This window comes from Phyllostomus hastatus, unplaced genomic scaffold (assembly GCF_019186645.2).
Source record: "Phyllostomus hastatus isolate PE091 unplaced genomic scaffold, TTU_PhHast_1.1 phas_contig_80, whole genome shotgun sequence".
Classification (NCBI taxonomy): Eukaryota; Metazoa; Chordata; class Mammalia; order Chiroptera; family Phyllostomidae; genus Phyllostomus; species Phyllostomus hastatus.
In genome coordinates this window covers 20,146,143-20,159,798 of record NW_025333960.1, presented here as the reverse complement: position 1 = coordinate 20,159,798, position 13,656 = coordinate 20,146,143, and the positions used below count along the sequence as shown (strand labels likewise).

Genomic DNA, 13,656 nt, shown 5'->3' with positions numbered 1-13,656 from the left:
CCCAGTCTGGATTCCAGAAGTTAAACTGCCCTGGTCTGGGAGTCCTGACCCCAGAGCCAGGCGCCCCCAGTGGGGCCAGGGCGGAATACTACAGAGCTGGTACTCCAGGGGATCGCTGTAGCACCCTCAGGTCCCACCGGGTCGGGCCTTGCAAAGGCCACAGCTAGGCCCCGCCCCTGGCCCGCCCCGTCCCGCCCAGGACGGGCTCTGGGCTTGCGGGCAGCGACACCGCCCTGAAGGGGAGGAGATGGCGACGCCTTCTTCTTTCCTGATCTGCGCGCGCAGCCCGTCGCCACTGGGTCCTGTTCGCTGTGTCCTGCAGTGCCCGGTTCTGAAAGAGTCGGTGACTCTGCACCCGGCCAGTGGAGCCAGCTGAACGTCCGCAGAGGTCCCCAGCCCCGCGCCGCGGAAGAATGAGTGCGCGCGGCCTGACACTGGGCCTGCTCTTGTTGCTGCTGCGCCCGGCACAGGTGAGCGGCACCAGGGGCCGGGTGGGCTGTGGGCGATGTGGCCGGGCAGCCAGTCCTGGAGAACGGCGGGCCGTGCCACGGCTGTGGCGGCGGGCCCTGCCAGGTGTCCAAGTCCCGCAAGGCTCCCAGGTCCAGCTGGTGCTGGGCAAGTTGCTCTAACGGTGGAGTCTCTGGAGAACCCCATCTCTCTGGTTTCTCTCTCCGACTGCGCACTTTCTTTCCCCGGTGGTCTGGAAGAGGATGGCAACTGGGAACTAATGGTTTGGCCTGTTTAGAGCTCTTTTCAGCTGTGTTCGCCTAATTTCCGGATTGAGGATGTGGGATTAGAAGGAAGAGGGAAAATGGGTAGAGAAGAATAGCGATCTTATTTAGCTGTTTTTTTTTCTTGTGTCAACATCAGAAACGTCCAAACCTGTAAGAATTTTTATGAGTTTATTTAAGCCAAACTGACCACAGTTGCTGGAAAGTAAAATCTCAACAGATTGCAAAAATGCTCAGGGATAATGGCAGTCTCGCACCTTATTTTATGCATTACAATCAGGAGGAGGCATAAGGAGGGTTACATGAAATTCATTGGTGATAGATTGGGTGTGCTGGAGAAAGCAAAGAGGAGGAAGTATCTGGGATAGGATAAAAAACTAAAATGAAGAGACAAATACATCTTTTACATTGGTGGGTATAGGCTAGTTAACATTTTTTAATTAAAAATGTTTATTGATTTGAAAGAGGAAGGGAGAGAAACATTGATATGAGAAAAACATCAATTGGTTGCCTCCCATAGGCACCCCAAATGGGATATAACCCACAACCTAAGTATGTGCCCTCACTGGGGGCCAAACGAACCCCCAACCATTTAGTGTACAGGATAACACTCCAGCTGAGCCACACTGACAAGAGCAACAACTACCATTTATAGCACAGAGATGTTATTTGGGGGCGGGGGACAAGATAATGAGCGGTTCCACGCTCTAGGTCAAGATTGTTTCCTGAGGGGTGGAGATTGCTCAGATGTTCCAAAGGAATGTTATCTTAGATGAAAAAAAAATAGGCTCAGTTAAGGTCAAGATTGACCTTTGTCAAGGAAGATACTGGCCTAGGACAGGACTACCACCATGACTTGCTTTCAGTTAAGTTTTAATGACCATCTTTGGTGGTTACTCTCAGTCTCTGAGTCTGTAAGGACCCCCGTACAGGCCTCCCCTGGGCCTGCCAGGTTTCAGCTGTGGCCCCTTTTTCCACCCACACTTAATTCTGCTTTAATTCTGCCACATACATAGGAACTCTTAGTAGATTTGTTATTTCCTCTTCTGTCCTAAAAATAAAGTGTAAGGGCAGGTAAAGAAGGGAAATGATTCCTCAGTCACCAAATCAGAACAGTCACCTTGGTCTTCTAAAGAGTTCAAGTTGCTTCTTCTCAACTTCTTTCACATCTTTGGAGACTGAGGCCAACCTGGGGGTAATTGACATTCCCCTTGACACAGTTCTAGCTAGCCACAGGATGGGGCCTGACACTCAGTGGCCTGACTCCCTGGGTCAGCTTTGCCTTGTGCACAAGTGCCTCACTGCTATTTGTGTGTCTACAGTTTCCTATTTGAAAACTGGGGGTCGAGAGGGATGGGTAAGGATATAGTGCTGATTAAACCACATCAGGATGAAGGAGTGATCTCTGGGAATGCTGTGCCTACTTGCAGGTGTGTCAGCAATGAGAGGGTCAATGAATCACAGGGAAAGCTGGCTTTCCCAGGACTAGAAAAACGTCTCCTTGAACTTCTTTGCAGTTCTCAGAAGTGGATAGGAGATGCTGACCCAGTAAGGGTCCAAGAGCCAGAAGAGCTGTGGCTCTCTCCTGTATGTGTGTGGGGGGATCCCCAGCAGTGTGGGGTTATGGCGCCTGGTTGGGAGGAAGACGGAGGGAAGCAAGGTTCAGGAAGGTAATTTGGAAAGAGGTGAGCAGCTGGACCACTCACTAGCTCTGGCTTTGGGCACACTTCTCTTTCAAGCCTCAGTTCTTTCTGAAGATAAACAATACCTCATAGGATTATTAGGGTTATTAAGTGACATGATACATGGAGATACCTCATCACTTCAGTAAAAACTCACGAAATAGTAGCAATTATGTGCCTTAAAAAATACAGCTGTTTAATTTCCCTAGAGTTTTAGCTCACGATTTCATAGACAGGCTTCACAATGGACGTAGTTATTTTTTTCATTTACATCTGAAATCCTTTGACCTGGAGCTGGTATCCAGGCCGATGGCCACAGAGTTATCTCCTCCTAGGATTTTTGGGATAGGTTAGAGGTTGGTCACAAGTCTCTTGCAAAACACCTGGAAGCCTTGGACAGGCCTGTTCAGCTTAACTGGAAAAACTCCTATTGTTATTTTATAAATGAACTCCCTCGTGCCTACAGATGCTTTCAGAACACCTGGACAAATTGGGGGTGGGGTGAGGAGTAAGGCTGTTGTGGGTGTAGCCTTGGTCTCCTCTTGCCTTGTCCTTGTTCATCAGCAGCAGCTGGGCAGAAGGCTCTGGGAAAGGTCCAGAGCAAACTGGACCCATATAGCCACCTTCCCCCTTGTATTTGGGCCCTGCAGACCTGGCCTCAGACAAAGAACGTGGAATGGGCTGACTTGGGCTCCTGGTATTTTGAGAGGAAAACAAAAAAACACAAAAATCCTTCTGTCTTCCTTGTCTAGGGCATTAATGTGTAGAATAAAAAGAGTAAAATAGAAAAAAACTGTTTTGAGAATTTTTACCTAGGAGAGCCACTCATCTGGATTTAGTTTGAGCACTAATAAAGTCCTTTGAAGGTCTGAAATACATTTAGGAGGGATTTTTGCTTTACTTAATTTTTAGTTTTTGCAGATGATGATATTAACATTACTAGACCACAGGGTTTTTTTAAAACCTTGTGGTCATCCAAATAATATGTGTAGTTTTGAGAAATTGTATCTATCTCCTGACTATACTTTTTGTGAGTAAGCTTTGTTTTAAGGAACTTGGAACGGAGTGATGTTTGAGTAGGAATTAAGCCATTAAAATGGCTTTTCCTAAGATCTAGAATGGTTTACTTTTTTGGCCTGAAAGTGATGAAGAATAACCACCTGAAAATGTAGTGGATGTGGGCAGTCTTGCCCATATTCACATTTCTCCTTGATTGATGCTGCGATCAGATATTCTACTAACACAAGTAAGTAGAGGAAAAATAGGTTTTCTATTTTAGCGAGTGGGCAGGGAGAAAACCAGTGGCTGAATGGGTCTTTGTGTTCCTTCAGTGTTTGTCCAACGGCCCAGAACAAAGAATCAAAGAGTCCCACTGGGCAGGAAGACAGTATGGTCTCTCTTCTTTCTAAAAGGGGTGCTTTTTGGGGTATTTTAAGGATGACACATTACCTACTGCAGAAGCCTAGATCCAACCATCTTTGGTCTGATCTCAGGGCCCCTTTCTGCCCCTGTACCCGCAGCTCTGTGAGGGGCATCAGCCATCCAGCTAAATAAGCTACTTGGTCCCAAAACCGTGCACATCTTCCAAGGCCCAGTTCAAATGTTCCATCATTCATGACATTGGTTATCCGTTCCCCCAATGCAATTTACCATTTATGCCCTCTCTCTGATGTTCTAAATCTTTGTTTAAACTTCTGCAGCAGCATTTACTGCCTGGCAAGAGGCTTGTCAAGTAAAAAGATCTGGATGTGGGTTCTGATTCCTCCTCCTACCAAGAGTGATGTTGGGCAAGCCCGTGGTCCCCTGGAGCTTCAGTGTCCTCCACTATAAAAGGGATTGACAGCGATGCCCACTTCTCAGGCTGCTTGTGGAAAGACAGTGAAATACTGCAGAATGCAGGCTCCTGAGGCAAGAACTATATTTTGCCACCTCCATTATGGCTGGGACTCGTACTTTTCTGAATCTCCAAATCACTGGGCCTCCGTGGGCTCAGGTGAGAGGATAGGATGGAGGAGGAATTCAGGGGCCAGCGGAGATCAGAGCTGGATTTGCACTTGGTTTCTGGGTGATCATCAATGACCAACTGTGGCCAGACAGGTTTTCCTGTGCTTGGACTATGCCTCTTATTTTTAGTCTTTGGAATATTTGCTTTGGTAAGAAAACATTTTAAAAAAGCAGAAACAAACAAACAAACAAAAAAAAAACCCCGCTCACTGATCCAAGTGTGTTGTTGGGGAATTTGGGGAATTTGAGAGTGAAGCTTTAAAATTTGTTCTTTATCTGATGATTTCCCCTAAGGCCACAGAGGAACTCAAATCATTGCCCTTCAGTGATTTCACAAATACAGAGTGTTTGCCATAGACACAGTATAGGGTACAAAAGCATGTCAAAAGATTAAACAACATAGAAAGCAGTCTGCAGACTGTAACGTGCTATATAAATGTTAGTAGTTTCTATCCCTGTCCTATTCATAGTTGATGGGAAGTGTGACTATGTTTTAAAAATTACAGTGCAACCTGTGCTATAGTAAAACAAGGGCAAAAGTTATGGGGAGCCCATTTTTTAGCTCACCTTTGGAGGGTGGACTAATGCTTACCAGATGGACAAGAGGAAAACTGGAGAGAATGGAGGAGGGAAGTTACCTGTTACCTGTTACTAAACCTGTGTACTTGAAAAGGATGAATTTTATGGTATTTAAATAATCTCAATCGAGCTATTTAAAAATGACATTCTAGTTTACAAGAAACTAAAGAAAAAGGAGTTACCTCATTTTTGCATAGTGCTTCCATTGCTAGTACACTTCTGATTTTTTTTGGGTGATTGAATTATTGTTTTCATTAAAACATTTTTTATTATTTCCTACCTATAATATAAATCCCCTTAAAAGTGATTTTTAAAGGGCAGGTAATTGAGGCTCTACTGTTATGAAGAAGTTAACAACTATCCTCCTTCTCATCTCTCTCCTTAGTCTCTTTAAAATTTATTTAATCTTAAGTATTTTTTCCATTACCATTTAGTCCCCTTGTACTCCCCTCCCCCCAGCAATCACCACACTGTTATCCATGTCCATGAGTCCTTTTTCCTTTCCGCTCAATCCCTCCACCCCCAAACACCATACCCCTGCCCCCGCCTTAGCTGTCAGCCTGCTCTCTGCCTACGAGTCTGTCTTCATTTTCCTTGTTAGTTGCATTTGTTCATTAGGTTCCACTTATGAGTGAAATCATACGGTATTTGTCTTTCTCTGACTGGTTTATTTCACTTAGCATAGTGTTCTTCAGGTCCATCCATACTGTCGCAAAGGGTACAATTTTCTTCTTTGTTACCCCCGGGTAGTATTCCATGGCGTAAATGTCCCAGAACATCCATCAGTAGGTGAGTGGATAAAACAACCGATCTTGTCTTGATCTCACAGCACACCCTGTAAGATAGGTGAGGTGCTGTTTTTCCTGTTTTACAGATATGGATATTGGCACTCAAATTTGTCACGTAACTAGTAAATGGCAGACTGGGGGCTTGGGTCACTGCGTTCTGACTTCTGTGCTCTGTTCAAATTCAAACTATGGCTATCAGTTTATTCATATTTAGCCAGCCAAGTAGAATGTGTGTTCAACAAATGTTCCCCTTGGCCAGTCAGGCACCTCACTCAAGGCATGTTTGTAGCTTCAGTGTGGTTTCTTCCAAAGCTAGCGAGTGATGCACCAGGGATGGATTTAGCCTGCCGGCCTGACCCATTGCTCCGCTGCCACACTGTGAGAATATCCCGCAGGAAAAAACTTGCAGACAGGATACACTTACGTCCCCTTTCACAGTTTTATTTTAGTTTTTTACCTTGGATTATTTTTCAAACTGTGGGTGTCAGAGCTCAGCGATGTTTGATACTAACTAGTAGTATGACCTTGGATGAGTCACTTAAACTGCAGACTACTTTATCCGTAAAGGAAGACTAGCTGAGCCCATTTAACTAAAGATGTATGACTTAAACACCCACCTACAGGCATGCCTGATGCTCACAAGTCATTCTTTGTGCTGTGGGTATGTTCACCCCATGTCATCTGTAAAACAGAGTCCCTGAGATTTTCTTCAGTAAAAGTCAGGCCAGCACAGCCTCCAACCCAATGACCTGTCATATTTGTTTGATCCCCTCGCTGGAGCTTGAGCTGGGTGTGTCTCTAGGTTCTGCTGTGAACTTTATGCGGTCAGGACAATGGCAGAAGTGGCAGGACCCAGCCTGTTCTCCACTTGCAGTGGGGTGGCCAAGTGCAGGTCTGAGGTTGAGGACAGTCAGCTGTACTGAGAAAGTGAGTCCTGATCTGCTGGCTGCTTAGAGACAGACATAAAAAGATGTAGATGGTGCTCATTCCTACAAGTGAGTGCATCGATGTGGAAAGAGAAACACTTGTGGAGGACTATAATGGATGGAACACCCCATCTCTGATGCATGGTCGGTCTGCGGATACGTCTTTTGTACCAGCTGAGCTGGAGTTTGCACAGTGCAGCAGCCTGGGGGTGGGATGGCGGACAGGATGGGCAGTGCTTGACTTGGTGCTCCACATCTGATTCTTATCTTTGGTTTGGCCACTGATGAGCCATGTGACCTCAGAGAATCTTCTCTGAGCCTGGATTTCCTTACCTATATTATGCTGCATTACTATGCCATAGCGGGGTCTGAGAAATAAAGGAGGCAATGAGGGAGAAATCAAGTAACTTGGTGTCTTACTGAATGTGTTCAGTGAGCATTTGAACATGGGTTACTTAATGCTTTATTCCGCAGGATTTTCTAAGGGCAGCCTGAGTGTAGGGTTCTGCTGCTGATGTTCAGAGCTTCTCCACATGATAAGTAAGGTGCGCTCTCATGCAGTCCCCATCATAGTCTGTTTGGCTGTTGCTATAGTTGCTGACATACAGCAGAAAGGGCATTTTTTAGCCTCTTCTAAACTATTCCTGTCATTATTGCAAGAAGCTGTCTTATCCTATATATACCATTTAATATATACCCAATAATTAAACTCTGAACCATGTTGTGAAATATCCATATGACCTAACCTTTAAAAGTGGATGGTCTAGCCCTGTAACTACTACATTGTGAGCTAAAGCTAAAACAACCAGCAGTTACCATTTTTGAACTTCTTACATAATCCATCTTGACTCCTTCAATTCATGGTGAGTTTGTCATGGTTTTGGAACTGGTGGAAACTGGATGAGGTACTGCAGGGAATTTTGGAAGAAGTATAACATCTGGCCTTAGCACTTTAGGATTTAATGGTCTTTTAAGGGAATGAAGACAAAAGCAAGAAAATACTCTTCCAGCCACATATACAACTTTGTAATTCTCATAAACAGAAATTCTGCTTGGTCCTTGGGCAGGAGCTGGCAAAGTGTGGTCCGACCAGAGGCTGTCATTGTGCATGACGTCGGCCTGGGACATGCCCATGCTCTCCATTCACCAATGGTCTGTGCTTCCTTTTGAGCTACAACGGGCAGAGCTGAGCATTTACCAGAGACCTCATGGCCCACAAGCCTGCGATATTTACTGGTTTGCCCTCTGAGGAAAAGTTTGCCCACCCCCAGGGCAGGCATGATGCTCAGCGGAGCTCTGGGCACAGAATACCTGCTGACATGAGGGGTGAAGAGGGATCCCCTGAGCGCCAGCCAGGTGCTACCCGGGGCTGACCTGCCTCTGCCCCAGGACAGCTCACCTGGTCCGGGGAGCGGCTGGACTGGAACCAGATGAAAGGAGTCAGAGTTAAGTTTAGTGGAGGACAGGAGTCTTAGGAGAGGCTTGTAAGAGGGAGGATGTTCCAAGATGGGGAGACCGACACCTGTGGGGAAGACAGTGGGGCTGGAGACTCAGAGAGATACAGTTAAGGGCAGATCAGGTAGAGCCAAAGCCACCTGGGGAGGGTGGTCAAGGTTTATTGGTGAAAAAGCTATTTAAAAGTCACTGCACTCATATGTGTTTGTAGGTATACATCTCTGAAGGCTTGCCTGTGGGAGAATTAAAAGCCTACAAGACCTAAATATCAAAATTAGCTCTGGTTAAATCTGAGAAATGGGATGGGGGAATGGAGAAATGAGGAGTTTCTAATGTTATTTCTCAAAAGCAGTGAGAGAAAAGTAGGTAGTTAACTACAGGGGAGTTCCCATAACACTGTCAGCTGATGTGTCAAAAGAAGCTCTGCAGGCTAGAAGGGACTGGCAGGAAATATTCAAAGTCATGACAAGCACGGACCTACAGCCAAGATTGCTCTCTCTGTCCAGCAAAGACATCATTTAGGATCAAAGGGCAAATAAAGAGCTTCCCAGACAAGGAAAAACTAAAGGAGTTCATCCTCACCAAACCATTATTACATGAAATGTTAAAGGGACTTATTTAGAAAAAGATCAAAACTGTGAACCATAAAATGGCAATAAATACATATCTATCAACAATTAAATCTAAAAAGCAAACTAAGCCAACAAGAGGAAGTGAGACAGAATCGTGGATACAAAGAGTGTTTTGATGGTTGCCAGATGGGAGGAGGGGTGTTTAGGAGAAGGGTGAAGACGTAAGGGGATTGAGAAGTACAAATAGGCAGTTACAGAATAGCCATGGGGATGTAAAATGCAGTATAAGAAAGGGAGTAGCCACGAACTTACACGCATGACCCACGGACATGAACAAGGATGTGGGGTTTGCCTGTGGGAGTGGAGGGCACTGCGTGGAGGGGGGCAAATGGGGAAAAATCAGGAGAACTGTAATAGCATAATCAATAAAACATAATTAAAAATAAAACCATTTACTTTTAACATTTTAGGAATTGGCAACATTTTCATATATTTAAGAAAGATTATTCTTATGATTATGAGTAGTTCTTAAAATTGGTCGGTGACCACGTGATGAACTGAAGAAGTAGTATTCTTTAGAGTTGGACCCGTAAGTGGGACTTACCAAATCCAGTTATCAGAGACTCTGGGTGGTCAAGTGACACTTGGGCTCAGACATCGGTGTGTTTTCTTTCACTACTGGGCACCATACTTCCTTCCCCAAGTCAGTATTACTTATTGACGTGAAATCAGTACTAGGTACTCTTGTAGATAGTAAAGGCAACTTTCGTCCAGACACCTTACTTCTGTTACCAGGTGCTTTGCTTAGAAGGGAAGCGAGTGGCCTGTATGTGAGCCCTTGACCACCCGGTGTACTCTTGCTGTTGCTCTCAGGTGCTGCCCTGACAATCCAGGGATCTTAAAGTGCATCTGTCCTCTTGCTCAGGTGTTGTGATTTGGAGACTGAAAAATCTAATTGCTCCGATGCCAGCTGGGTTCTTGGCGGGAGGCGGAGATGAGGATGGCCCAGCCAGTGGGCCACCGAGGAGTGACCCTCAGTTCCGTGAGAGGAGTAGGAGCTCCGGGTTCTGAGTCAGCCAGGGTTTTGGTGGGGTCTGGCTCTGTCATTTCTTAGATGTGGCCTTGGATAAGTCACCTTATCTGCATAACTCTATCTCCTCTTCTGAAAAATAGTGTTATTTTGGTACCAGCCCAAAGTACCAAAGTACCTCTTCGGTCAGAGGATTGAAGGAGCTAATAAAAGCATACTTAACAAGTGCCTGGATGCTGGGCTGGGCTTGCGTGGGTCAGGAAGGCACACGGGGAGTTGAGGGTTGGAGAGGGGCCCTGAGGTACCAAGGAGTGTGTGTAGTGTAGGGAAGGGAGGCAGGACCGATGTGAACTGTGCAGAGACAGTGAAGTCCCACCTAGTGCAGGACAGAAGGAAGGAAGGGTGGGAGGTGAGTGTGCAGCAGAGCCAGGTGAGGCTTCTGGAACTTGTCTCAGGCCGTGGGAAGAGTGTATCATAGGTTTGTGAGAATCAGAAAACCTTGCAGCTATGGCTCAGAAAGAGCCAAGCAGCAGCTGTGCCTAGGAGACACTGCCGAGGTCAGGATGGAAGGTGCCGAGATGGACAAAGAGTGGCTGCGGGCTCAGCAGGGTATGAGTTTGAGGAGGAAGAGGTGCAGGAGACTGCACCTGGGAGCCTCCCTGGGAAGTGGATCTATAAGGTGCAGAGGCTTAGACCTTGATGAACAGAGACGGGGCAATGGTGGAGGCTTCAGAGAAAAGATCAGTTTCCCTTTGAGCCACCTGCGGTTGTTGAGTGTCTGTGGAGAGAAGTTGGAGGTGGTTTGACTGAGAGGGAGAATAAAATTAGAGCAGCTTTTATAGGCAGGAGCAGGTGAAGGGACCAACAGAGAGCTGAGGTTGAAAATGTGGAAGAGGAGGAGGCCAGGTGGCGGAGGGTTGTGGCGGGTGGTGGAGGAAGCTCGGGAGCACTGCAGCCGAGGGGCATCTCACTGTCTGGCTGGAGGTGAGAAGAGGGAGCTGAAGGTCAAGAGAGACTTGAGGCAGAAGAGACACAGCCCCAGCCCAGGGCAGCTGTCTGAATGCGTGCACATCCGTGTATGCCCCACACAAGGTGGGGAGTGGGAAGGGGCTGTGATGTTAGAGTGAAGACCTTAATTACACAGTAGATCATATTTTATTAAGACTGTTCCCTGAACCTAGAATGTCCCGGTTGGAGTCCCCATTCCTGGTTCTGCCACTCTTGGACAAGTTACTTAGCTTCACTGTACCGCGCCCCGTCACCTGTGAAATGAGCATGATAATAGCACCCACCTCATCAGCCCACTCTGAGAATTTATTAGGTTGATATGCAAAAAGCAGTTCAAGCCATGCCTAGCACATACAGGTGGCTTGGGAGTACTTTGGGCCCCACCGGCTTAGGGCTGCTGCCTTAGGCAGGATGCCTTTGGGAAGCAAACCTAAGAACTTGGAGTCAAGCCCAGTTTCCTGGGCCCAGAAAAACCTCGGGCACTTTAACTTCTTCAGGCCTCTGGGACCCCTGTGCTGAGGTCCCAAACAGCTGGAAGACCTTACTGGTAGTTCCTGACGTTGGATGGTACGGTGCTCTACCGTTTACCAAGTCCTCCCATGCAGTGCCTTCACTGGGTCTTCACACCACATCCAGGCAACGAGCAGCGGTGATGAGCAACAACAGCTCACAGGCAGGAAAACTGCTCAGCAAGCTTCAGGCGCCTGCTCCAGCTGCGATTGCCTGATTGTCTGTGATGAGCACATTTATTGTGAGCTCTCCCCTCCCCCCTCTCTCCTACCAGATGGGCGGAAACTTTGCTTTGAAAGAAACGACGTAGATTGTAAAGGATGGTCTTTGTGAACAGGGACCAAAGAGCACTGAGTCATCTTTATTTTCTCTTATGGCACCGAGTACTGAGAAAGGGGAATTCAGACTCCAGACACCCATCCTGCTAGTCATGCCCGAGTCGTGATTGTGGTTTGTTGTTGACTGGACTTCTGCCACTTCAGTGGGTGACGGGCCGAGTGCTGCCCTGCTCCCACCCAAGGCCCAGACTTGCTCATCCTGTTGGTCTGTTGAGAATAATGTGAGGTCTAGGAAGGGATTCCTCCTATTAAATTGCATGCCAATAACAGCATCACTGTCTCCTTAATCAGCTTTTTGCCTTTTCAGACTTCAGTAGATGGATGGTGACCTTTTGGTTGGAAACCCACAGTCTTGGGAAGAACAATAGTTGCCCTAGAATTGCTAGGTTTATGGAAATAATTGTGATTCCTTTTGCATAAAAATGGAATTGTGTGGCATCTTGCCAAAGATTTGGTATGTGGTAGTGTTGAATACTTGTCACTTTCTCATTTGTATGATTTCCCTGTCTTGTGGCCTAAACATATGACTTCCAATGAATCAAGATAGGGTAAGTGGTAACTTCTGTTGTGAAATACCTGAAGAGTGAATTCAGAGACGAATGGTATTGACCCCTTAGGCTCCCTCCACAGGCACCCCTTAGCCACCTGCTTGTTTTCTCTTTCGTGTTTTTGGAGCTTCAGTGCCTGTTGTGGGATTTGTACCCCACAGGGGGGGACCGACAGGGACTGACTCAGCTCCTTATGTGTGTGTGAGTTGTGTGCACTGCCCTGGTGAGAACTCCTGCACTCTGGTGCCTCTGTGCAGATTCTTCAAAACGGCTTTCGCACCAGGTATCATGAGAGCCTGGTTACTTCTCCATGTCCTCTGTTTCCCCAGGGGACAGGTGACTGCAAGATTGTGCAAGCCTGTGGCCCCAGCCAGCTTGGCAGAGATGGGTGGCCACGCCACTCTAACACAATGATTCACACTGCACCCCCTCCCTCCTGAAGGTTCCGACAGCCTTGTGACTCTCACATGAGGGCTCCGAGTGGCTCTTGAGAAATCTTTACATAAGAGGTTTTAAATTTTTCTTTTAAGATCGGTGAGGTGATTTTCCTTAAAATTAGCACATTACTTTTTACTTATCTTAAGGATAAGGATTACTTTACTTACCTGCTGCTTCTTACTGAAGGTCTCTCAGTGTTTATGTTGTTCTTCATGTTGGTTGTGATGCACTGCTAACCTACATGTGTATGGAAAGGTTCTGTCGTTCCTTAGAGCTCATGATTCCTTATTCAGATGTGCAGAAATAGTATCTTAGTAATCACCAGCTCACATGCTGTCTTGCTTTCCTCAATGCTGATTCTTAGTAATTCTTACATGAAACTGCAGCTTTCTCTTAGAAAAGTCAATTGGCAGGAAGTAGAGATTGTGTAAACTTAATTAGTTCCCGTTACCTACTTCACTCACTCACTTGACAAGTACTTTTGCGGTATTTGGTTTATTTTAACTAATATTTTTAAAAATGTTAAACTCATCATTGCCTCTGGCTGTTACCTCATTTTGCAGGTAACATTGGAAGTTTCTATAAAGGTGCTTGAGTGGATGTTTTTTGCTATTGAAATTTGTTGTACCCTTGAGACGCCGTTGAAATGAGTTTTGTGTTGACTTTCTGTAGGCATTTTCACAGTCCTGTGTTTGGTACGGAGAATGTGGAATTGCATCTGGAGATAAGAGGTACAATTGCAAATATTCTGGGGCACCAAGAGCATTGCCAAAGGATGGGTATGACTTAGTGCAGGTAAGTTCACTGTATTGGGCATTGGGAACATACCATGCTAATCAGAAATCCTCTGTAATTATGTCTTAAATGTTATTGTGAGGTGATGGTTGGTGAAACACGAATAGGCTTAAATCTTATCCCAAATTTACATGTAGCACATGATGGCAGAGAGGGGAATATACTAACTCCAGAGGCTTAGTTTTTCTGGAGCTGACTTGATGCCTTACTGAAAGCCCATGCCCTTTGGCTGCTGCCGGGATTCTGTTTTCT

General features: G+C 46.2%; 1 protein-coding gene across 1 annotated transcript in view; it reads left to right on the top strand.

Annotated features, from left to right (window-relative positions):
- The first annotated feature begins 275 nt into the window (after positions 1-275).
- Positions 276-13,656, top strand: part of NPC1 (NPC intracellular cholesterol transporter 1) — a 50,086-nt gene continuing 36,705 nt past the window's right edge. Inside the window, exons 1-2 of the mRNA XM_045850423.1 lie at positions 276-470; positions 13,282-13,404. Of these exons, the coding sequence (XP_045706379.1) occupies positions 414-470; positions 13,282-13,404 (180 nt within the window). The 5' untranslated portion in view covers positions 276-413. The remainder of the gene's footprint in view (positions 471-13,281; positions 13,405-13,656) is intronic.